The sequence below is a fragment of the Cervus elaphus genome, chromosome X, assembly GCF_910594005.1.
Source record: "Cervus elaphus chromosome X, mCerEla1.1, whole genome shotgun sequence".
Classification (NCBI taxonomy): Eukaryota; Metazoa; Chordata; class Mammalia; order Artiodactyla; family Cervidae; genus Cervus; species Cervus elaphus.
In genome coordinates, this window is record NC_057848.1 from 113,799,882 (window position 1) to 113,826,558 (window position 26,677).

The window sequence follows — 26,677 nt, forward strand, 5'->3', positions numbered from 1 at the left end:
CTGCAGTCACCATCTGCAGTGATCTTTGAGCCAAAGAAAAGAAAGTCTGTCACTTTTTCCATTGTTTCCCCATCTATTTGTCATGAAGTGATGGGACAAGATACCATGATTTTAGTTTTAGAATGTTGAGTTTAAGCTAACTATTTCACTCTCCTCTTTCACTTTCATCAAAAGGATCTTCAGTTCCTCTTTAATTTCTGCAGTAAGGATAGTGTCGTCTGTGTATCTGAGGTTACTGACGTTTCTTCCGGCAATCTTGATTCCAACTTGTGCTTCATTCATCCTGCCATTTCACATGATATAGTCTGCATAGAAGATAAATAAACAGGTTGACCATATATAGCCTTAACGTACTCCTTTCCCAATTTAGAACTAGTCTGTTGTTCCATGGCCAGTTCCAACTGTTGCTTCTTGACCTGCATACAGATTTCTCAGGAAGTTGATGAGGTGGCCTGGTATGCCCATCTCTTGAAGAATTTTCCACAGTTTGTTGTGATCTACACAGTCAAATGATTTGGTATAATCAATAAAGCAGAAGTAGATGTTTTTCTGTAATTCTTTTGCTTTTTCGATGATCCAGCAGATGGTGGCAATTTGATCTCTTGTTCCTCTGCCTTTTCTAAATACATTGAACATCTGGAAGTTCACGGTTTGCATACTGTTGAAGCCTAGCTTGGAGAATTTTGAGCATTACTTTCTGGCGTGTGAGATGAGTGTAATTGTGTGGTAGTTTGAACATTCTTTGGCACTGCCATTCTTTGGGATTGGAATGAAAAATGACCATTTTCAGTTCTGTCGCCACTGTTGAGTTTTCTAAATTTGCTAGTGTATTGAGTACAGCACTTTAACAGCATTATCTTTTAGGATTTGAAGTAGGTCAACTGGAAATCCATCACCTCCACTAGCTTTGTTCATAGCGATGCTTCCTAAGGCCCACTTGACTTTGCATTCCAGGATATCTGGCTCTAGGTGAGTGATCACACCATAATGGTTATCTGGGTCTTGAAGATCTTTTTTGTATAGTTCTTCTGTCTATTCTTGCCACATCTTCTTAATGTTTCCTGCTTCTGTTAGGTCCATACCATTTCTCTCCTTTACTGTGCCCATCTTTGCATGAATGTTCCCTTGGTATCTCTAATTTTCTTGATGCATCCTCTAGTCTTTCCCATTCTATTTTTCCTCTACTTTCTTCCTCTACTTTCTTTGCATTGATCACAGAAGAAGGCTTTCTTATCTCTCCTTTTTATTCTTTGGAACTCTGCATTCAAATGGGTATATCTTTCCTTTTTCTCCTTTACCTTTACCTTCTCTTATTTTCTCAGCTATTTTATGGTCTCCTCAGACAACTGTTTTACCTTTTTGCATTTGTTTTTCTTACAGATGGTCTTGATCACTGCCTCCTGTACAATGTCACGAACCTTTTTCCATAGTTCTTCAGGCACTCTCTATCAGATCTAATCCCTTGAATCTATTTGTCTCTTCCAGTGTATAATCATAAAGGATTTGGTTTAGGTCATTCCTGAATGGTCTAGTGGTTTTCCCTCCTTTCTTCAATTTAAGTCTGAATTTCGCAATAAGTAGTTTGTAATCTGAGCCATAGTCAGCTCGTGATCTTGTTTTGCTGACTGTTTAGAGTTTCTCCTTTTGGCCACAAAGAGTATAATCAATCTGATTTCAGTATTGACAATCTGGTGATGTCCATGTGTAGAGTCTTCTCTTGTGTTGTTGGAAGAGATTGTTTGCTATGACCAGTGCATTCTCTTGGCAAGACTCTGTTAGCCTTTGCCCTGCTTCATTTTTTACTGGTGCATTTTGTGGATCACAGAAAACTGGAAAATTCTTAAAGAGATGGAAATACTAACCACTTTACCTGCCTCCTGCGAAACCTGCCTGCAGATTAAGAATCAACGGTTAGAACCAGACAAGGAGCAGCAGACTGGTTTCTAATTAGGAAAGCAGTATGTCAAGGCTGTGTATTGTCACCCTGCTTATTTAACTTCTATGCAGAATGCATCATGCGAAATGTTAGGCTGCATGAATCACAAGCTGGTATCAAGATTGCAGAGAATCATATCAATAACTTCAGATATGCCGATGATACCATTATAATGATAGAAAATGAAGAGGAACTTAAAAGCCTCTTGATGGTGGTGAAAAAGGAGAGTGTAAAAGGTGGCTTAAACTCAGCATTCAAAATCTAAGATCATGGCATCTGGTTCCATCACGTCATGGCAAATAGATGGGGAAAAATGGAAACTGTAGTAGATTTTGTTTTCTTGTGCTCCAAAATCACTGTGGACGGTGAGTGAAGCCATGAAATTAAAAGACATTTGCTCCTCAGAAGAAAAACTATGACAAACCTAGACAGCATATTAAAAAGCAGCGACATCACTTTGTTGACAATAGTCGTATAGTCAAAGCTGTGTTTTTTCCAGTAATCATGTAAGGATGTTAGATTTGGACCATAAAGAAGGCTGAGTGCTTAAGGTTTGATGCTTTCAATCTTTGCTACTGATGAAGACTCTTGAGAGTTCCTTGGACAGCAAGGACATCAAACCAGTCAATCCTAAAGGAAATCAACCCTGAATATTTATCAGTGGGAATGAAGCTGAAGCTCTAGTTCTTTGGCCACCTGTTGAGAAGAGCCATCTCATTGAAACGATCCCAATGCTGGTCAAAATTGAAGAGAAAAGAAAAAGAGGGCTTGGATGACGTGGTTGAACAACATCATCGACTCAATGGACACGAGTTAGAGCAAACTCCGGGAGTGAGTAAAGGCCAGGGAAGCTTGATGTGCTGCAGTCCATGGGGTCGCAAAGAGTTGGACATACTGAAGGACTGAGCAACAAACAGCAGTGAATAAAACAGTCAACAATATTTGTATAGAAATGTTTGTCTGGATATGTTTTCAGTTCTTTTGCAAATATTCACAGGCATGGAATTGCTGAATCATATGGTAACTATATGTTTAACTTTTATTTATTTTTTTAGCACTTGTCAAAGTCACTTTAAACTTACAGAATGTTATGTGTCAGTTATATATCAATAAAACTGGAGGGAAAAGCTGAGGTAGGAGCATTCCCCCAAGAAAAGAGGAGAAAAAAGAAATCAATATTGAATTGAATAGGTACTGAGCTTTTTTTCTTTTGTCCTTAGATTTGACACTTTCCTGTAGTGGTGCCATTGGGTTGTGGCACTGGTTTCTACTTCTTTTCCCTTAGACCTCTGCCTACTTGCCCATCAAATACCATAATTAATTTGGTTTATCTTTTATTCTGTTCTTTCAGCTGAATCCTTCAAAGAATTTGCTGAATTGCTCAACGAAGTAGAAAATGAGAGAATGATGATGGTAGGTCATTAACACTTGGCCTGGAGCGAAGATCATGGCTGACTTTGGGGATTTTTTTTCTGTCTTCATTGTTTGGAGTGATACTTTTAGTTTGAGTTTCTGTCTCATTACTACCTGAGTACTATAAAGACTGGAAATTGATTTGGTTATTCTATCTCAAGTTCCCATTCTGAGAGTTTAAAGGGAAATCACTGTATTCATTTCAGCGAGATAAGACTTGAGAGGACATTATATTTGGCTGTTGAACATATTGACAAAAATTGTGGTCTTCAGTGTTCTTAAACAAATTATCTATTTGTGTGTTTACCTGCTTTTAGAAACAGTGAGTTTATTTATATATGTTTACATTTAAACATGTGATACTTTAATTTATATCTATGTGATAACTTTTTCCCTTACATTTAAAATCTAATTCATTAATATTAGTAGACTTTGATATTTAGAGCAGTTTTGGTTCTGTAGAAAAATTGAGTGAAAATACAAAGAGATTTCATATACAGTTGCCCTTTGAACATGTGTTTGAACTCTGTGAGTTCACTTATATGTGGGTACTTTTCAATGAATACTACAGTACTACATGATCTGAGTTTGGTTGAATCTATGGGTACAGAACCTCAGATACTGGAGGACTGACTGTGAGACTATATGCAGACTTTTGACAGCACAGGGTTGGGACTTATGCCCTTAACACTTGCACTGTTCAAAGGTAAACTGTACTCCCTTTCTCCTTGCCACCACTCCCCATACAGTTTCTCTTATTATTAACATCTTGCCTGTGTGGTTTCCCTTATTATTAACAACTTGCAGTTGTTCCAATTAATGAACCTATATGAACACAATATTATTAACTAAAGTCCATAGTTACTTTAGGGTTCAGTTTCTGTGTTGAATATTTTATCGCTTTTGACAAATGCTTAATGACACATATACAACATCAAAGTTTCATCATACAGAATGTTTTCACTGCCCTAAAAATCTCCTGTGATTCCCCCTACCTTCTCTGACACTCAAACTCCTGACAAACACTTATCTTTTTTAGTGTGTTTTGCCTCTTCTAGAATGTCATATAATTGGAGTCGTATAGTACATAGCTTTTTCAGATTGACTTCTTTGACTTAGCAACATGCATTTAAAGTTCCTCTCTGTCTTTTTATGGCTTTGTAACTCATTTCTTTTGGTCAGTGAATAATATGTATGCATATATTATAGTATATATTCCACTTTACGGATGGTGCCATTTCTTTCTTTTTTTTTTTGCCATTTCTTCATCATTTCACCTTATGAAGGATACATTGGTTACTCCCAAGTTTTGGCAATTATGAAAAAATCTTCCATACACATCTGTGTACAGATTTTTATGTGGATGTAAACTTTCAGCTCTTTTCAGTAAATTCTAAGGGATACAATTTCTAGATTGTTTGATGAGTAGGTCTAGATTTGTAAAAAACTGCCAAACTGTCTTCCAAAGTGGCTGTATGATTTTGCAATCTCACCAGCCATGAATGATGGTTCTTGTTGCTGCACACTGTTGCAAGCTTTTGATGTTGGCTGTGATTTGGATTTCACCCACTCTAATATGTGTTTTCGTTGTTGTTTAGTTGCTAAGTCATGTTCAGCTCTTTGCAACTCCATGGACTGTAGCGTGCCAGACTTCCCTGTGCTTTACTATCTCCTGGAGTTTGCCCAAACTCATGTCCATTGAGTTGATGATACTATCTAATGATCTCATCCTCTGTTGCTCCCTTCTTCTCCTGCCTTCAAAATTTCCCAGCATTAAGTTCTTTCCCAATGAATTGGCTCTTTGCATCAGGTGGCCAAAGTATTGGAGCTTGAACTTCAGCCTCATTCTTTCCAATTAATTTTCAGGGTTGATTTCCTTTATGATTAACTGCAAGGTTTGATCTCCTTGCAGCCCAAAGGATTCTGAAGAGTCTTCTCCAGGACTAGAATTCGAAGGTATCAATTCTTCAGCACTCATCCTTCTTTATGGTCCAACTCTCACATCTGTACGTGACTACTGGGAAAACCATAGGTTTGGCTATACAGATTTCTGTTGGCAAAGTGAAGTTGCTGATTTTTAGTACACTGTCTAAGTTTATCATAGCTTTCTTTCCAAGGACCAAGTGTCTTTTAATTTCATGGCTGCAATCACCACACACAGTTATTTTGGAGCCAAAGAAAATAAAATCTGTCACTGCTTCTACTTTTCTCTCTTCTATTTGCCAGCAAGTGATGGGACCAGATGCCATGATCTTAGTGTTTTGAATGTTGAGTTTTAAGCCAGCTTTTCACTCTCCTCTTTTACCCTCATCAAGAATCTCTTTAATTCCTCTTCAGTTTTTGCCATTGGTGGTATCATCTGCATATCTGATGTCATTGATATTTCTCCCAGCAATCTTGATTCTAATTTGTGTTTTATCCAGTCTAGTATTTCGCATGAGGTACTCTGCATACACGTGAAATAAGCAGGGTGACAATATACAGCCTTGAGGTACTCTTTTCCCAATGTTGAACCAGTCCATTTTTCTATGTCCGGTTCTATTTGTTGCTTTTTGACCTGAATACCGTTTTCTCATGAGACAGGTTAGGTGATCTGGTATTCCCATTTCTTTAAGAATTTTCCACAATTTGTTGTTGTCCACACAGTCAAAGACTTTTGTATAGTCAGTGAAGCAGAAGTAGGTATTCTTCTGGACTTCCCTTGCTTTCTTTATGATCCAGTAAATGTTGACAATTCAATCTGTGGTTCCTCTGCCTTTTGTAAATCCAGTTTGTACATCTGAAAGTTTTTGGTTGACATACTGCTGAAGCTTAGCTTGAAGGATTTTAATCATTACATAGCTATAATGTGAAATGAATGCAATTGTACATTAGTTTGAACGTTCTTTAGCATTGCCCTTCTTTGCAGTTGGAATGAAAATTGACCTTTTCCACTAGTCCTGTGGCCACTGGTAGGTTTTCCAGATTTGCTGACATATTGAATGCAGCACTTTAACAGCATCATTTTCAGGATTTGAGATAGCTCAGCTGTAATTCCATTGCTTCCACTAAGATTGTTCGTAGTAATGCTTCCTGAGGCCACTCGATTTCACACTCCAAGATGTGTGGCTCTGAGTGAGTGACCACGCCACTGTGGTTATCTGGGTCATTAAGACCTTTTTTGTATAGTTCTTCTGTGTATTCTTGTCACCTCTTCTTAATGTCTTCTGCTTCTGTTAGTTACTTATCGTTTCTGTTGTTTATCATGCCCATCCTTATATGAAATGTTCCTTTGTGTATAATGGTATATGTTTGCTGTTGTAATTTGCTTTTTCCTGATGACATTTGACTTGGAACATATTTCCATATGCTTATTTGCTGTCTATACATCATCTTTCATGAGGGATGTGTTCACGTCTTTTGCCTACTTCTTGAAAGTGAAAGTCTCTCAGTTATGTTTGACTCTTTGTCTTAATTGGTTCTTTTTTCCTATTGTTAAGTTTTAAGATTTCTTTGTATATTTGGATGCCAGTCCTTTATCAGAAATGTTCTTTGCACAAAATATTCCAGTCTGTGGCTTATCTTTTCATTTTTTAAGAAAGTCTTTTGCAGAGCAGAAGTTTTGAATTTGAATGAAGTCCATTTTACCAGGTCTTTAATCAATCATGCTTTTAGGGTTATATCTAAAAAGGCATTACCAAACAAAAAGTCATCTATATGGCTTCATATGTTATTTTGTAAGGCTTCCCTAAGGCTCAGTGGGTAGAGTATCTGCCTGCAATACAGGAAATACAGGAGATGCATGTTCAATCTCTGGGTTGCGAAATTCCCCTGGAGGAGGAAATGGTAACCCTCGCCAATATTCTTGCCTGAAAAACCCCATGTGTTGAGGAGCCTCATGGGCTACAATCCAAAGGGTCACAGAGAATTGGACACACTTATGCACTGGCACAAGATCTTGTAGGAGTTTTATAATTATGTTATACATTTAGGTCTATGATGCCTTTTGAACTAATTCCTTTTTTGTTTGTTTTTTTCTTTAAAAAATGTATTTATTTTTAATTGACGGGTCATTGCTTTATATAATTTTATTTTCTGTTAAACATTGACAAGAATCAGCCATAAGTATACCCACGTCCCCTCCCTCACAGATGTCCTTCCCATCTCCTTCCCAATCCCACCCTTCTAGATTGTTACAGAGACCCTGTTTGAGTTCCCTGAGCCATACAGCAAATTCCCATTGGCTATCTATTTTACATATGGTATTGTAAGTTTCCATGTTACTCTCTCTATAAATCTCACCTCTCCCTCCTCCCCTCCCCTCATGTCCATAAGTCTGTTCTCTATGTCTGTTTCTCTATTGCTGCCCTGCAAATAAATTCATCAGTACCATCTTTCTAGATTCCATATATGTATGTCTTAGTATATGATATTTATATTTCTCTTTCTGACTTACTTCACTCTGCTTAATAGGCTCTAGGTATCTCCATATTATTAGAACTGACTCAAATGCATTCCTTTTTATGGCTGAGTAATATTCCATTGTATAAATGTACCACAGCTTCTTTATCCTTTCATCTGTCAGTGGATATCTAGGTTGCTTCTATGTTCTAGCTATTGTAAATAGTGGTGCATTAAACATTGGGATACATGTGTCTTCTTCAATTTTGGTTTCCTCAGGGTGTATGCCTAGTAATGGGATTGCTGGGTCATGTGGTGGTTTTATTCCTGTTTTTTAAAGGAATCTCCATACTGTCTTCCATAGTGGCTGTATAAATCTACTTTTTCCACACCCTCTCCAGCATTTATTGTTTATAGAATTTTTGATGATGGCTATTCTGACTGGTGTGAGGTGGTATCTCACTGTTGTTTTGATTTGCATTTCTCTAATAATGAGTGATGTTGAGCATCTTTTCATGTCTTTATAGCTGTCTGTATGCCTTCTTTGGAGAAATGTCTGTTTAGGTCTTTTCCCCACTTTTTGATTGGGCTGTTTGTTTTTCTGGTATTGAGTTATATGAGTGGCTTGTATATTTTAGAAATTAATTCTTTGTCAGGTGTTTCCTTTGCTATTATTTTCTCACATTTTGAAGAGTTGTCTTTTCACCTTGTTTTTAGCTTCCTTTGCTTTACCAAAGCTTTTAAGTTTAATTAGGTCCCACTTGTTTACCTTTATTTTTATTTCTGTTACTCTAGATCCTCATAGAGGATCTTGCTTTGATCATGTTGTTGAGTATTCTGCCTGTGTTTTCCTCTAGGAGTTTTATAGTTTCTGGTCTTATGTTTAGGTCTTTAATCCATTTTGAGTTTATCTTTGTGTATGACATTCAGAAGTGTTCTAATTTCATTGTTTTACATGTAGCTGTCCAGTTTTCCCAGCACCACTTAATGAAGAGGCTATCTTTGCCCCATTGTATATTCTTGCCTCCTTTGTCAAAAATAAGATACCCATTGGTGCATGGGTTTCCTCTGGTCTATCTATCTTGTTCCATTGTTACATATTTCTGCTTTTATGCCAGTGCCATACTGTCTTGATGACTGTAGCTTTGTAGTATAGTCTGAAGTCAGAAAGGTTGATTGCTCTAGCTCCCTTCTTCTTTCTCAAGACTGCTTTGGGTATTTGGGCTTTTTTGTGTTTCCGTATGAATTGTGAACTTTTTTGTTCTAGTTCTATGAAAAATACCATTGGTAATTTGATAGGAAACACATTAAAATTGTAGATTGAATTTGGTAGTATAGTCATTTTCACAATGTAGATATTCTTACCCTGGAACATGGAATATCTCTCCATCTGTTTATGTCATCTTTGATTTCATTAATCAATATCTTATAATTTTTGATTTACAGTTCTTTTGTCTCCTTAGGTAGGTTTATTCTTAGATATTTTATTCTTTTTGTTGCAGTGGTGAATGGGATTGATTCCTTAATTTCTCTCTCTGATTTTTCATTGTTACTATATAGGGATGCAGGTGATTTCTGTGTATTGACCATGTATCCCACGACTTTGCTACATTCACTGATTAGCTCTAGTAATTTTCTGATCGTTTCTTTTGGCTTTTCTATGTATAGTATCATGTCATCTGCAAACAGCGAGAGATTTGCCTCTTCTTTTCTGATCTGGATTCCTGTTATTTCTATTTCTTCTCTAATTGCCATAGCTAGGAAAAATTATGTTGAATAATAGTGGTGAGAGTGGACACCCTTGTCTTGTTCCTGATCTTAGAGGGAATACTTTCAGTTTTTCATCACTGAGACTGTTTGCTGTGGGCTTATCATATGTGATCTTTACTATGTTGAGGTAGGTTCTTTCTTTGCCCATTTTTGATGCATTTTTACCATAAATTGGTGCTGAATTTTGTCAAAGACATTTTATGCATCTATTGAGATTATCATATGGTTTTTACCTTTCAGTTTTTTTATATAGTGGATCACATTGATTGATTTGTGTATATTGAAGAATCCTTGCACCCCTGGAATAAACCTGACTTGATCTTGGTGTATGAGCTTTTCAGTGTGTTGATGAATTCTGTTTGCTTGAATTTTGCTGAGGAGTTTTGGATCTATGTTCATCAGTGATATTGGTCTGTAGTGTTCTTTTTCTCTTTTTTCTTGTGTTGTCTTTGCCTGATTTTGTTATCAGGGTGATTTTGGCCTTGTAGAATGAGTTTGCATGTGTTCCTTCCTCTGCAATTTTTTGGAATAGTTTCAGAAAAATAGGCATTAGTGCTTCTTTAAATGTATGATAGAATTCTCCCGTGAAGCCATCTGCCCCTGGGTTTTTGTTTCCTGGGAGAGTTTTTTTTTTTTTTTTTCATTTATTTTTATTAGTTGAAAGCTAATTAGTTTACAATGTTGTAGTGGTTTATGCCATACATTGACATGAATCAGCCATCGATTTACATGTGTTCCCCATTCTGATCCCCCCTCCCGCCTCCCTCCCCATCCCATCCCTCTGGGTCTTCCCAGTGCACCAGCCCTGAGCACTTGTCTCATGCATCTAACCTGGGCTGGTGATCTGTTTCACCTTTGATAGTATACTTGTTTCAATGCTATTCTCTCAGAACATCCCACCCTCGCCTTCTCCCACAGAATCCCAAAGTCTGTTCTGTCCATCTGTGTCCCTTTTTCTGTTTTGCATATAGGGTTATCGTTACCATCTTTTTAAATTCCATATATATGCGTTAGTATACTGTATTGGTCTTTATCTTTCTGGCTTACTTCACTCTCTATAATGGGCTCCAGTTTCATCCATCTCATTAGAACTGATTCAAATGAATTCTTTTTCATGGCTGAGTAATATTCCATTGTGTATATGTACCATAGCTTCCTTATCCATTTGTCTGCTGATGGGCATCTAGGTTGTTTCCATGTCCTGGCAATTATAAACAGTGATGCGATGAACATTGGGGTGCACGTGTCTCTTTCAGATCTAGTTTCCTCTGTGTGTATGCCCAGGAGTGGGATTGCTGGGTCATAAGGCAGTTCTATTTCCAGTTTTTTAAGGAATCTCCACACTGTTTTCCATAGTGGCTGTACTAGTTTGCATTCCCACCAGCAGTGTAAGAGGATTCCCTTTTCTCCACACCCTCTTCCTGGGAGAGTTTTGATCACAGTTTTGATTTCAGTATTTGTAATTGCCTTATTCATAATTTGTATTTTTTTCTGATTCAGTCTTGGGAGGTTAAACTGTTCTGATTATATGTCCATTTCCTCTAGGTTGTACATTTTTTAGCATGTAATTGCTCATAATATTCTCTTATGATCCTTTGTTTTTCTGTGTTGTCTGTTGTAACCTCTCCTTTTCATTTCTATTTTTTAATTTGATTTTTCTCCCTGTTTTTCTAAATGAGTCTGGCTAGTAAATTGTCAATTTTGTTTATCTTCTCAAAGAACCAGCTTTTAGCTGTATTAACCTTTGCTTGTTTCCTTCATTTCTTAGTCATTTATTTCTGCTCTAATCTTTATTATTTCTTTCCTTTTGATTAATTTGGGGTTTCTTGTTCTTCTTTTTCCAGCAGCTTTTGAGGTAGAGTTAGGTTGTCTATTCAATGCTTTTCTTGTTTCTTAAGGTAGGATTCTATTACTATAAACTTCCCTCTTAGAACTGATTTTGCTGAACCCCATAGTTTTTGGCTCGTCATGTTTTTGTTTTCATGTGTTCTAGGAATCTTTTGATTTCCATTCTTATTTCTTCAGTAACATCTTCCTTATTTAGTAATCTATTGTTTAATCTCCATGAGTTTGTGTTTTTCTTTTTCCTGTAGTTGATATCTAGTCTCAGCATTGCGGTCAGAGAAGATACTTGATACAATTTCAATTTTCATAAATTTACTGAGGCTTGATTTGTGGCCCAAGATATGGTCTATCCTGAAAAATGTGCCATATGCACTTGAGAAGAAAGTGTATCCTACATTTGGATGTAGAATCCTGAAGATATCAATTGGGTCCATTTGGTCTAATATTTTGTTTAAGGTTTGTGTTTCCTTATTGATTCTCTGTTTTGATGATCTGTCCATGGGTATAAGTGAGGTGTTTAAGTCCCCTACTATCACAGTGTTGCTGTCAATTTCCCCTCTTATGCCTGTTAGTGTTTGCCTTCTGTATTGAGGTGCTCCTGTGTTGGGCGCATCAGTTCAGTTCAGTTGCTCAGTTGTGTCCAACTCTTTGCTACCCCATGAATCACAGCACACCAGGCCTCCCTGTCCATCACCAACTCCTGGAGTCTACTCAAACTCATGCCCATCGAGTCGGTGATGCCATCCAGCCATCTCATCCTCTGTCATCCCCTTCTTCTCCTGCCCCCAATCCCTCCCAGCATCAGGGTCTTTTCCAATGAGTCAACTCTTTGCATGAGGCGGCCAAAGTATTGGAGTTTCAGCTTCAGCATCAGTCCTTCCAATGAACACCCAGGACTGATCTCCTTAAGGATGGACTGGTTGGATCTCCTTACATTCCAAGGGACTCTCAAGAGCCTTCTCCAACACCAAAGTTCAAAAGCATCCATTTTTCAGCACTCAGCTTTCTTCACAGTCCAACTCTCACATCCATACATACATATTTACAATTGTTATGTCTTCTTCTTGGGTTGATCCCTTTATCACTATATCCTTGATCATTATGTCTTTCTTTGCTTCTTGTAATAAGTCTGTTTTGTTTGAATTAAGGATTTTCACTCCATCTTTCTTTTGGTTTCCATTCTCATGGGGTATCTTTTTTCATCCTTTTACTTTAGGTCTGAGGTGGGTCTCTTGTAAATAGTGTATATATGACTCTTGTTTCTATATTCATTCAGTCATTTGTATTGTTTGGTTTGTGCATTATTTGTTCCTATTGGCATTTTCTTAATTGTTTTGGGTTTGTTTTTGTAGGTCTTTCCTTTCTCTTGTGTTTGCTGGCTATGTAAGTCCCTTTAGTATTTGTTGTAAGGCTGGTTTGGTCATGCTAAACTGTCTTAACGTTGGCTTGTCTGTGAAGCTTTTGGTTTCTCCATCAATTTTGAATGAGATCTTTGCCAGTTATAGTAATCTTGGGTGTAGATTTTTTTCTTTCAGTATTTTAAATATATCCTGCCATACCCTTCTGGCCTACAGAGTTTCTGCTAAATGATCCACAGTTTATCATATGGGTTTTCCCTTGTATGTTGCTTTTCCCTTGGTGCATTTAATATTCTTTCTTTGTGTTTAATCTCTGTTAGCTTGATTGATATGTGTCTTGATGTGTTTCTCCTTGGGTTTATTCTCTAAGGGACTCTCTGTGATTCTTGGACTTGATGGACTATTTCCTTTCCCATGTTGGGGAAGTTTTCAACTATAATTTCTTCAAAAATATTTCTCAGTGCCTTTCTTTTTTTCCTTCTTACTCTTGGACACCTATATTTTGAATATTGGTGCATTTATTGTCCCTGAGACAACAATTGTATGTCTCTGAGAATATCCTCAATTCTTTTCATTCTTTTTTCTTTATTCTGCTCTTCAGCAGTTATTTCCACCATTCTGTCCTCCAGCTCACGTATCCATTCTTCTGCCTTAGTTATTCTGCTATTGATTCCTTCTAGAATATTTTAACTTTAGTAATTGTGTTATTTATTATCTGTTTGTTTATTCTTTATTTTTTTCTGCATCCTTGGTGATTGTATTAACTGTGTTGTTCCTTGCATTTTCTCCATTCTATTTTCAAGTCTTTGGAACATCTTTACTGTCATTGTTCTGAATTCCCTTCCAAGTAGATTGCCTATTTCCTCTTCATTTATTTGTTCTTGTGAGTCTCTACCTTATTCTTTCATTTGTTCTCTACTTCTCTGTCTTTCCATGCTTTTTTCTAACTTGCTCCACTTCAAGTCTCCTTTCACAGGTTTTAGAACTGTATTCCTTCTTCTCTTTGGTTTTTGCCCTTGGAGAGAAAGGTCGGTTGAGTGGTTTGCGTTGACTTTTTGTTAGGGATGACTTGTGCCTGTGTTCTAGTTGGAGGAGATTAAGCAGATCAAGCAGGTAATTACAGAAATAATGGGACACATTCACATACTTCCACACACACAGTTATAACCAAAATATTCTAAAGAAAAGAGTACAGGTGACTGACTTGTAGAACAAGGGAAACCAAAGTTGATAATGACCAATTAAAAGCAGAGCTCACTAATGCTCAGTATTTAAAGCTGAGCCTGGGCAGAGTGCCAACTGGGGAATATAGCAAAGATAGCACAACAATTTAAATTACATGATGAAAAAAGAAAGAGTGAAGGATGGAAAAAATGGAGAAGAGAAAGAGAAAAGAAAGAGGAGAAGGGTGAGAAAAGAGAAAAAGAAGGGCATGGAAGAGAGGGTAAAAAATAAAAAATAGCAAAGCAAAGATAAATAGACACATGTGACAAAGGTTTTTATATGTTCAGGAATAGCTACAACCGGTAAAGTAGTTTAAGAAAAGCAGTCAAATATATGAAAAACAAAATCAGAAAAATCACAAAAAATGGTGAAAACAATCTTAAAAAGAATTTTTTTAAACAAGAAAAACAAAGAGGAAAACTCCACAGCACTGCAAAAGGGTAATGTGAACATGGAAGTATGTAGGGGGAATAAACAGTATGATTCATAAGAAAAAAAAAAGTTCTCAAGATCGTAGTTCTTCTTGGTTGTGGAGTCTGCTCCCATGGATGGGGTTCGATTAGTGTCCTGTGATGCTTTCCTGGTTGGGGGAGCTTGTGCCTGTGTTCTTCTGGTTGATGGAGCTGGATCTCCTCTCTCTGAAGGGCAGTGCAGTGTACATTGGTCGGTTTGGTGGGTGTCTGTCGGTTCAGTATGCCTTTGAACAATCATTCTGGCTTTGTCAGTGTTGCTGCTGCTGCTAAATCACTTCAGTCGTGTTGGACTCTGTGCGACCCCATAGATGTCAGCCTACCAGGTTCCCCCGTCCCTGGGATTTTCCAGGCAAGAATACTGGAGTGGGTTGCCATTTCCTTCTCCAATGCATGAAAGTGAAAAGTGAAAGTGAAGTCGGTCAGTCGTCAGTGTTAGACACATCTATTTCCACAACCATTTCAAAGTGGCCCCCTCAGGATATCTTTACTGTCACCAGCCCCCTACTTGTCCCTGGAATCTTTGCTGGTGCTTCTGTACACTGGTCTTGCCTTGTATTGCAGACCAAACCTTGCTAGGTCAGGGCTTGTATGGATCTTTTCTCTGCTCCCTGACCCTTCCCTTTGCATCACGGAGACTTGTGTGGGCTTCCCTCAGTCCCCTGAGGTCACCCTATATGTCACAGGGCTTGTGTGCATTTGCTTGGTTCACTGGACCCACCCTCTATGTCACGGGTTTTGTGTGCACTTGTCTCGGGGCCACTCTCTGCGTGGAGGGGTGAGAGGGGGACCTGTGTGCACTTGTCCTGTCTCACTGAGCCTGCCCTCTAGGTCGCAGGGCTTGTGTGTTCTTCTTTTGGCTCCCCGGGCCTGCCCTCTAGGCTGTGAGGTTTGTGTGTTCTACAAAGGTTTGTATGCCACACCTCTCTTGGCACCCTGGGCCCGCCCTCTGCACTACAGGGCTTCTGTGGGCTTGTTTCAGTTCCCCGAGCCTGCTGTCTGGTTGGGGCCACAGTCTGTGAGCTGTCTATGGGCTGAGAAGTACAGCTTTCTCTGTTCTCTGACCTCCAAGTCTCTGCTTTGCCCAGCCTTCTGAGATTGTGCAGATACCCCTCCCCACAATGAGGTTGCCTCCCAGTGCATGGGTACTGCCCTTGTTTCAGGATTCCCTCCCTCCCTCTTTCAGTGCACAAGCTCCCGTCCAGATGTTCTCTGCCTTTTCCCTTTTTATGTCTCCATCTTTTCTCCTACCTCATTCCAGGGAGCCTAGCCTTCTCCCTGGAGGCCTGGGGTCTTCTGCTGTTGCCTAGAGGTTGCTTTGTAGGAATTGTTCCATATCTTACTGAGTTTTTGATGTATTTGTGGGAAGGTTGACGATCTCCCTATCTTACTCCTCTGCCATCTTCTTCCGGCCTTTTTCCCCTTTTGAGTTAATTCTTGAGAAACTGTAAGGATTGTCTCCAGATTTTATTTTTTGTTTTTAATGTGGATATCTGGTTGTTTCATCACTATTTCTGAAAAGACTGTCCTTTCTCTACTGAATTACTTTAGCTTCTTTGGCAAAGATCAATGGATTATTTTTGTGTGAATCTATATCTGGGCTCTGTTCTCTTCCACTGATCTATTTGTCTATTTCTTCAGCAATATTATACATTTTTTTTGCAAAATTAAAAAAATATTGAAATATAGTTAATTTAAATATTGTGTCAGATATATGTTGCTCTTGTTTAGTCACTTAGTTATGTCTGAATCTTTTGTGACCCCATGGACTGTATCCTGTCAAGCTCCTTTGTCCATGGGATTTCCCAGGCAGGAATACTGGAGTGTATTGTTATTTCCTTCTCCAGGGGATCTTCCTGAATCAGGGACTGAACCCATGTCTTCTGTATTGCAGGTGGATTCTCTACTGCCAAGCCACTGGGGAAGCCCATGATTCAGATACATATATATTAAAATTATTTGCATTATCAGATATTACAAGATGTTGAATATAGTTCCCTGTGCTATACAGTAAATCCTCATTGCTTATCTATTTTAGGTATGGTAGTTTGTGTGTGTTAATCCTATATTCCTAATTTCCCCCCCCTCCCCTCCTGTTCCCCTTTGGTAACTGTAAATTTACTTTTTATGTCTGTGAGTGTGTTTCTGTTTTGTATATAGATTAACTTGTATTATTTTTTAGCTTCCACATGTACATGATATGTATATGATATTTGTCTGACTTATTTCACTTAGTATGGCTATCTCTAGGTCCATCCCTGTTGCTGCAAATGGCAATATTCCATGATTTTTTTATGCCTAATATTCCATTGTATGAATGTATGCTTATATATGCATATGTGTGTATATGTTTATATATGCATATATATATGGTGTATATATATACCACATGTGTATGGGCTTCCCTGGTGGCTTAGACAGTAAAGAATCCGACTGCAATGTGGGAGGCCTGAGTTCAATCCTGAGTTGGGAAGAACCCTTGGAGGAGGGCATGGCAACCCACTCCACTATTCTTGCCTGGAAAATCCCCATGGACAGAGAAGCCTGGTGGGCTACAGTCCATGGGTTTGCAAAGGGTTGGACATGATTTAGTGACTAATCACAGAATGAAAATATATCTATATATAGATATATATACACATATATATGTGATATGTGTAAGATGTGAGATATACATATATATATGTATATCTCACATCTTCTTAAGCCAAACGTATTGATGGGCACTTAGTTGTTTCTCTGTCTTGGCTGTTGTAATAGTACTGCTATGTACATTGGGGTACATGTATCTTTTGGAATTAAATGCTCATTTTTTCTGGATATATCCACAGGAGTGTGATTGCTAGATCATATGGTAGCTATAGTTTTTTAAGGAACCTCCATATTGTTTTCCATAGTGAATGCACCATTTTACATTCCCACAAACTGTGTAAGGGTTCCTTTTCTCTGTATTCTCTCTAGTATTTATTATTTGTAGAATTTTTAATGATGACCATTCTGACCAATGTGAGGTGATGTTATTCACTTGTCCCGTTGTGTCTGACTCTTTGTGACCCCATGGACTGCAGCACACCAAGCCCGCTGGTCCCTCACCATCTCCCAAAGTCTGCCCAAGTTCATGTCCATTACATTGGTGATGCCATCCAGCCATCTCATCCTCTGATGCCCTTTTCTCCTTCTGCCCTCAATCTTTCCCAGCATCAGGGCTTTTCCAATGAGTCAGCTGTTCACATCAGATAACCAAATTATTGAAGTTTCAGCTTCAACATCAGTCCTTCTAAATGAGTATTCAGGGTTGATTTCCCTTAAGATTAACTAGTTTGATCTCCTTGCTGTCCAAGGAACTTTCAAGAGTCTTCTCCAGCACCATAGTTGGAAGGCATCAATTCTTCAGTGCTCTGCCATCTTTATGGTCCACCTCTCACAACAGTATGTGACCACTGGGAAGACCATAGCCTTGACTATATGGACCTTTGTCAGCAAAATAATGTCTCTGCTTTTCAACACACTGTCTATGTTTGCAATTGCTTTCCTGCCAAGAAACAAAGGTCTTCTGATTTCATGGCTACAATCACCATCTGCAGTGATTTTAGAGCCCAAGAAGAGGAAATCTGTCATTACTTCCACCTTTTCCCCTTCTATTTACCATGAGGTAATGGAGCTAGATGCCATGATCTTAGTTTTTTTAATATTTAGTTTTAAGACAGCTCTTTCACTCTCCTCCTTCACCCTCATCAAGAGACTCTTTAGTTCCTCTTTGCTTTCTTCCATTAGAATGGTATCATCTGGATGTCTGAGGTTGTTGATCTTTCTCCCGCCTATCTTGATCCAGCTTGGCATTTCTCATGATGTGCTCAGCATATGGATTAAACAAGCAGGGTGACAACAGACAGCCCTGTTGTACTCCTTTCTAAATCTTGAACCAACCAGTTGTTCCATTCAGAGTTCTAACTGTTGCTTCTTGACTTGCATACAGGTTTCTCAGGAGACAGGTAAGATGGTCTGATGTTCCCATCTCTTTAAGAGCTTTCCACAGTTTATTATGATCCACACAGTCAAAGGCTTTTGTGTAGTCAATGAAACAGAGGTAGATGTTTTTCTGGCATTCCCTAGCTTTCTCTATGATCCAGCGAATGTATGAGGTGATAGCTCATGGTTTTAATTTGCATTTCTCTAATTATTTAGTGATATTTAGTACCTTTTCATGTGACTGTTGACCATCTATAGTTCTTTGGAAAAATGTCTATTTAGGTCTTTTGTATAGTTTTTAATTTTTTAATATTAAATTGTGTGAGCTGTTTGTATATTTTGTCTATTAACTCCTTGTTATTCACATTGTTTGCAAATAATTTCTTCTATTCTGTAGGTTGTGTTTCCAGTTTTATGATTTCTTTGCTGTACAAGAGCTTGTAAGTTTCATTAAGTCTCATGTTTATTTTTCTTTTTATTTATTTTGCTTTCAGAGACTGAGCTAAGAAAACATTGCTGATTTATGTCAGAGAATGCTTTGCCTATGTTCTCTTCTAGAATTTTTATGGTGTCATGTCTTATATTTAGATCTTTTGCCATTTTGAGTTCATTTTTATATAGAGTGTGAGGGGCGTTCTAATTTCATTGATTTACATGTAACTGTCCAGCTTTTTCCAACACCACTTGTTGAAGAGACTATATTTTATCCACTGTATATTCTTCTTGCATCCTTTGTTATAGTTTAATTGACTGTGTGTCTATATATTTATTCCTGAGCTCTCTATTCTTTTCTTGTTGTTGTTGTTCAGTGGCTAAGTTATATCTGACTCTTTGTGACCCCTGTGAACTGCAGCATGCCAGACTTCCCTGTGCTTCACTATGTCCTGGAGTTTGCTGAATCTCATGTCCATTGAGTCAGTGATGCCATCCAACATCTCATCCTCTGTCTCCTCCTTCTACTCCTGTCTTCAGCCTTTCCCAGCATTAAGGTCTTTTCCAATGAGTTGGCTGTTTGCATCAGGTGTCCAAAGTATTGAAGCTTCAGCTTCAGCATCAGTCCTTCCAATGAATTGATATTCCTTTCTATTGATCTGCATTTGTGCCAATACCATGCTGTTTGGATAACTGTAGGTTTGTAATGTTGTCTTAAGTCTGGGTGAGTTATGTCCCTAGCTTTGTTCTTTTTCCTCAGGATTGTTTTGGAAATTCTGAAACTTTTGTCTATTATATGTTCTAGCTTTGTGAAAAATGTTATGGACCAACACCACACTATCTTGATTTAATGTAACTTTGTAAATAAATTGTGAAGTAGGGTAGGAACTTTAGAACCTATTTATCAATATCCACAAAATAAATTGCTCAGATTTTGGTATTATGTTGGATCTATAGATTAAGTTGGGGCAAGCTAACATCTTAAAAATATTGTCTTACTATTCATGAGCATCAATTATCTCTTCATTATTTATACCTTCTTTGATTTCTTTCATCAGAGTTTTATAGTTCCCTCCTATAGATCTTGTACATATTTTTTTAGATATATTTTTTGTGAATTATTTTAACAGTTTAGAAAAAAAAATTTATTTTTCTGTGATCCCTATGCCCATACCAGCAGTGTCACCTGGAAAAATTGGTAAAAATGCATGTCTTTAGCTATACTCCAAAGTTACTTGAGACTTAAATATGGAAGTACCTATGTTGTTCAATATTTATTTTTATTAAGAGCATGTGGTTGAATTGGAAGCCATGTAAAGGACCACAAAATGGTCTATCTTCCCTTTCTGTCATTAGATGACTTTCTATTGGCAGCTCAGTTTTGTTAGACCCATTTATTCTGATAGCAAGAGCTGTTTAATCATCCTGCTTCAACAGGAAGTAATCACTCTTCCTTTTCAACAGTGTGGTTTCTCAGAATACTGCTACCGTTTTATCTCGGCTCCTGGAGAGTTAGGATTGAAGGCAGGGCCTTTAAGCAGGGAAATAATTGCTGTGCCAATAACTTGGTTGTTGACTTCACACTGATCACTTTATTTCTTCTAGTCTCCCCTTTTTTTTTAATATGTAGAATGAGCAAATACTTCCCACCTCCCAAGTTTGTTGTATATACTCCAAACGATAAAATGAATATGGAAGTGTTGCATAAATAGAAAAAAAAACACTGATCATATAAATGTTTCTAGTTCTCTTTTGTTGCCTAAAAGATTAGGCTTGTGGAAATTTGACTTTGGGAATTTTCTTCATTTAAGAAATTTGCTTTTAAAAAGATACTTAAAAGTCCAATATGGGTAGTCTTCCCAGAGCCTATTAGATGCCCCACTAGTTTAATGTTTTCTTCTATCACAAGAGTTTTTGGACTGCTACAAATTTGATCTCAAAGGCATTCACCCCCATTTCATTCAGATGCCACTAGAAATGTCATCTGTACAGCTCTTAAGCCCTATTTGTTTCTTGATCTCTTTTATTTACCCCAAAGCTCTAAAATATGCACCTTTTGAAATGTTTTCCTCACCATTCTTCTGGCTATTTTCCACAGGACTAACTAATTTTCTTCTGTCTTTAATTATAGTGTGCTCCCTCAATTCTTCAATCATATATTGAGTGTTGGCTTCCCATTTCCCATTTAATTACAGGAATGCTGCTGTGAAGGTAGGGCTGAATGAAGGCCTTTTACAACATGCCAGGAATTTATTGCTTGACTGCATCTCTTTCATCTCCTGGAAGTGTAGTAAAAGTGCTTGTATACCTCAGTATGGTAGCTGTTATAGAACTTTTTATCATTTCTCTAAGAGGAGGCCAAAAAATGCTTTAGTAGAAGAGGGAGGAAGATCACAGCCCTAGCATGTGACAACTGCAAATATCTAGTCATTCTCATAAATAAGTTTTAAAGTGTAGAAGAAACTATGGAGAAAATAAACAAAGAGAAGCTTTGCAGCCTTTACTTCTTAGCAAGTACAGTGGAGGTGGTAGTAGTACCTCTGAAAGTGTCCTTTAAAAATCTGGATAACAGACTTTCTCTATAGTTAAAGATAGGAGGCTTGCCTAGGTGCCATTCTGACTCTGAAGGGAACTCTATTGGCAATGGTAAGGTCTGTTTTTGAGGACTGCCCAAAATGAATTTAAACAGTATACTTTCAATGCCTTCTTTTTGTAATATGTTAACCATCAAAGCCTCGTTTACTAATGATCTATTGCTACATAACACCCTATTCTAAAACTTATCAAGTTAAACTAAAACTATTTAATTTTATTTCATGTTTTTTTTTTTTGGGTCAGGAATTCAGGCAGGGGTCACCTGGGAGATTGTTCTGCTCTATGTGGTGGTATTCACTTGGGATATGGGGTGGTATGGAAGATAAAAAATAGCTTCACTTACATATCTGACACCTTAGTGAGATGACTGTAAGCCTGAGCTCAGCTGGACTACTGACAAGAATGTCTACATTTGACCCCTCTAGCTTGGTAGTGGCAGGATATTTCAACTTCTTATACTGTGGCTCAGGTCTTATGAGGACTGTTGCAAGGCAACCAGGTGGAACTTACTGGCTTTTTATTACCTAGCCTGACATATCATGTAGTATCACTTCCGCTGTATTTTGTTGGTTCAGAACAGGAACAAACTCACTTGTATTCAAGGTAGAGGGAATAGAGGCCTTTCCTCTCAGTGGGAGGAGTATCATAGAATTGGTGGTCACGCTTTAGAATGTCCACAGTAGTAAAAAAAAAAAAATACTCCCTGTATGTGATCTATGACACCAATGACTTAGTTTATTTCCAGGTGGGTACACAAAGTTGATAGCACATAATTCACAATCCATAGAAAAGTAGCATGTATTAGGCAAGAGAGACAGGCTGGTACTTTTAGTAAGAAAATTATTGTTTTCAATTGAAGATAGTCATGGAGCCTTGATTGGATGAGAGTTTGCCCATTTATTTGAACCTTAAATCATACCTGGATGCAAAATAAGAGGTCCTGCTTGTAGGACCTGACTGCAATATGTGTTAATGCCTCAACTTGCCTTGTGCTTTGTTGATAGTTTAAAAATTGCTTCTTAGTTTGGAAAATAAGGGGTTCCCTGATATCTCAGTTGGTAAAGAATCTGCCTGCAATGAAGGAGACCTGGGTTTGATCTCTGGGTTGGGAAGATCCCCTAGAGAAGGGAAACGCTACCCACTCTAGAATTCTGGCCTGGAGAATTCCATGGACTGTATAGTCCATGGGGTCGCAAAGAGCTGGACACAACTGAGCAACTTTCACTTTTGGAAAATATAGAACTGGTCAAAACTGGCTTTCTACTCTGTCTTCTGTTTTTGTTATAAAGACATTTCTTGTCTTACTGACACTTCAGTCTCATCAGATAAGGAAGCCAGTCCCTCATTTTTTTTTCTTGTCTTGTAATAGTTCAAAATTAAAGCATAGCTAACTTGCATCTCTGAAAAAACAAACCCTGCTTGTTGCTTTGGATAGATGCAAACTCCCAAGAGGTTTATATGAAAAACAAAGCTTTGTATATTTCTGCCTTCCCAGTGCACAAGGGCTCCGGTTTGACTATGATGTTCTTAATTTCCAAAACCAATATTGCCAATATTCTTATATTGGCAATATTTTATTGCCAATATTTTTAGTATGTGGAAAGGCTGTTTCTGTCAGGTTCTGAGCATACAGTTACATCTTTTGAAGGCCTGGTCTAGTATTCTCTGTGATACTGTAATAGATTCCTAGTTCTGAGGGAAATGTTCTGGCTTTATGACAAACCAGGGCAGGGCTAGAAACAATTTATACTGGGATCTTTCCTGGTGCTATTACTGTTATCTCATTTGCTTTCCATGAAATGATTTGTACTTGGTGCAATTGTCCTTTTCATGTTTTTTTTGCATTCCCCCTTTCTTCTCTTTTCCACACATACTTCAGGCTTCCTGTGTCTGTTTCTGGTCATGACTCTGGATATTTATCAATTAAAGTCAGATCATACTACCAGCAAAGTTACAGAGAAAGGCCCCTAATATTTCTTCTCTCATTTTCTCTGAAAGCATTTGATTTTAAAAGACCAACATGGGAAAACAGTAACAAAACCCAACAAACCAGCAAACTAGTTAACATTTTGCACTAATACACATTGATGGTGTATTATAAGGAAATATCCTAGTAGCAATGAATCTTGAATCTGAACCTTGCTAATTTGAAAGTTATTTTGTGTGTTTTTTCTTTTTCTCTAGGTACACAATGCTAGTGATTTGCTGATCAAACCCCTGGAAAATTTCCGGAAGGAACAAATAGGCTTCACAAAGGTACATTTTCACTACGTTGTGTAGATATTTTTTAATAGTATGTGGATAGCTGTTTGGGCTACCACCCTTCACCTTTCAAGCTTGAGGAGTATTCATCTCTATAAGAAAACTTATCAGAAAGTGAGAAAGTCTGGATTTGGCTCCTGACTGTGCTTCCAGCTAGCTCTGTAACTGTGGACAAGATACATCTCCTTTTGGAGCTTCACATTCTCCACTTGGGAAATGGGGAACTTGATAATAATAAATATTATTTAAAGATGACTTACTATGTGCTGAGCCCTGGGCTAGGTGTTACATTCATTCTCTTAATCACAACAAACCTGTGAGGTTCTGGTATTATCCCCATTTTAGAAATAAGGAAACTAAAGTTTGAACAAGATAAAGAACATGACCCAAATTATCGTGATGTAGTTAGTAACTGACAGTCACTAAGTTTTAAAACTGAGTATCTATTTAGTTTCAAATCCCACATTCTTTCCATTAAACTATACTGTCTAGATCTGTGCTATCCAATATGGTAGCCAAAAACTATATAAAGAAAATAAAATTAGTTTCTCAGACATGCTAGTCACATTTCGCATGCTTAGCCACATGTGGCTAATGGCTGTTGTATTGGACAGTGCAAACATAGAACATTTCCATTATTGTAGAAATTTCTACTGGGCAGCATTGTACCAGATAATGTCAAATTCCCATGGATCTCTCTGATTCCCCAGTGTCTCATGAAGGGGCATGAATAATTGTCAAATTTCTTCTTTTTCATGAGAATATTTGGAGAAACCTTATTCATAATAGCCCCCAAACTGGAAACAGCCCAAAGGTCTGTCACTGAATAAATTATTGCCAATGAGTTTTCTAAGATGCTTCCATGCTCTGTTGTTGTTGTTCAGTTGCTAAATTGTGTTCAACTCTTTGCAATCACATGGACTGCAGCCATGATATTTTCCTTGGCAATCTTGATTCAGCTTGTGATTCATGCAGCCCTACATTTTACATGATGTATTTTGCATATAAGTTAAATAAACAAGGTGACAATATATAGCCCTGTCATACCATCTCCTAGCTATTTCAATGAATATTGGGGTGCATGTATCTTTTTGTTTTTTTTTCTTTTTTTTTCATTTATTTTTATTAGTTGGAGGCTAATTACTTTACAATATTGTAGTGGGTTTTGTCATACATTGACATGAATCAGCCATGGTTTTACATGGGGGGATCGGGATGGGGAATGCATGTGTCTTTTTGAATTCCTTTTTTCTTTGGGTATATGCCCATTGCTCAATGTCATTAATTATTAGAGAAATGCAATTAAACTACAATAATGGAAATGTGTGAGGATTCCCTTTTCTCCACACCCTCTCCAGCATTTATTCTTTATAGATTTCTTTGATGATGGCCATTCTGAAGTTTGTGAAGTGATGCCTCATTGTAGTTTATTTGCATTTCTCTAATAATTAATGACATTGAGCATTTTTCATGTGCTTTTTGGCCATCAGTATGATTTCCTGGGAGAAATGTCTCCTTAGGTCTTCTGCACATTTTTTGATTGGGTTGTTGATTTTATTGATATTGAGCTGCAGGAGCTGTTTTTATATTTTGTAGATTGATTCCTTTTCAGACATTTCATTTTCAAATATTTTCTCCCATTTTATGGGTTGTCCTTTTGTTTTATTTATGGTTTCCTTTGCTGTGCACAAGCTTTTAAGCTTAATTAATTTATTTTTATTTTCATTACTCTAGGAGGTGGGTCAAAAAAAGTCTTGCAGTCATTTATGTCAGAGAGTGTTCAACCTATGATTTCCTCTATGAGTTTTATAGTATCAGATCTTATGTTGTCTTTTTTTTCTTATGTTGTCTTTAATCCACTTTGAGTTTACTTTTATGTATGGTGGTGGTGTTATTGTTCAGTTGCTGAGTCATGTCTGTCTCTTTGCGACCCCAATGGACTGCAGCATGCCAGAGTTCCCTGTCCTTCACTATCTCCCAGAGTTTGCTCAAATTCATGTCCATTAAGTCAGTGATGACATCCAACCATCTCATCCTCTGTCATTCCCTTCTCCTCCTGCTTTTAATCTTTCCCAGCATCAGGGTGTTTTCCAATGGGTTGGCTCTTTGCATCAGGTGGCCAAAGTATTGAAGTTTCAGCATCACTTTTTCCAATGAATATTCAGAGTTGATTTCCTTTAGATTGACTGGTTTGTATGGTTTTAGGGAATGCTCTAACCTCATAATTTTACATGTTGTTGTCCAATTTTCCCAGCACTACTTACTAAACAAACTATCTTTTACCCATCATATATTCTTGCCTCCTTTGGCATAGATTAGTTTACCTTAGTTGCATAAGTTTTACTCTGGACTTCCTACCCTATCCCATTGATCTATATTCTGTTTTTGTGTCAGTATCATCCTATTTTGATTACTATAATTTTGTAGTATAGTCTGAAGCCAAGGAGCCTGATTCTTCCAAATCTGTTTCCTTTCTCAAGACTGCTTTGACTATTTGTGGTCTTTTGTGTTTCCATATGAACTGTAAAAATTTTTGTTCTAATTTTATGAAAAACAACATTGGTAATTTGATACATATTGCATTGAATCTGTACATTTATTTGGGTAGTATAGACATTTTCACAGTATTGATTCTTCTAATCCAACAACATGGTGTATCTCTCCATTTATTTTGTCATCTTTGATTTCTTTCATCAGTGCCTTAATTTTCTGAGTGCAATTTTTTTTGTTTGTTTTAAGTAGATTTGTTCAGTGTATTTATTCTTTCTAATGTGATGAGAATTGGAATTATTTCCTTAATTTTTCTTTCTGATCTTTTTTTTAGTGTATAGAAATGCAAGAGATCTTTATGTATTAATTTTGTATCCTGCAACTTTTCCAAATTCATTGATAAGCTCTAGTAGTTTTCTCATATCATCTTTAGGATTTCCTATGTGTAGTATCTTCTCATGGGCAAATAGTGACAATTTTCTTTTCCATTTTGGATTACTTTTTTTTTTCTTCTGTAGTTGCTTTGGCTAGGG

The 26,677-nt window shown here is 37.5% G+C and overlaps 1 protein-coding gene across 7 annotated transcripts in view; it reads left to right on the forward strand.

Annotated features, from left to right (window-relative positions):
* Positions 1-26,677, forward strand: part of OPHN1 (oligophrenin 1) — a 630,229-nt gene that overhangs the window by 225,578 nt on the left and 377,974 nt on the right. For all 7 annotated transcript variants that reach the window (XM_043895949.1, XM_043895948.1, XM_043895943.1 and 4 more), the window contains exons 4-5: positions 3,288-3,349; positions 23,577-23,648. In XM_043895949.1, the coding sequence (XP_043751884.1) occupies positions 3,288-3,349; positions 23,577-23,648 (134 nt within the window). The remainder of the gene's footprint in view (positions 1-3,287; positions 3,350-23,576; positions 23,649-26,677) is intronic.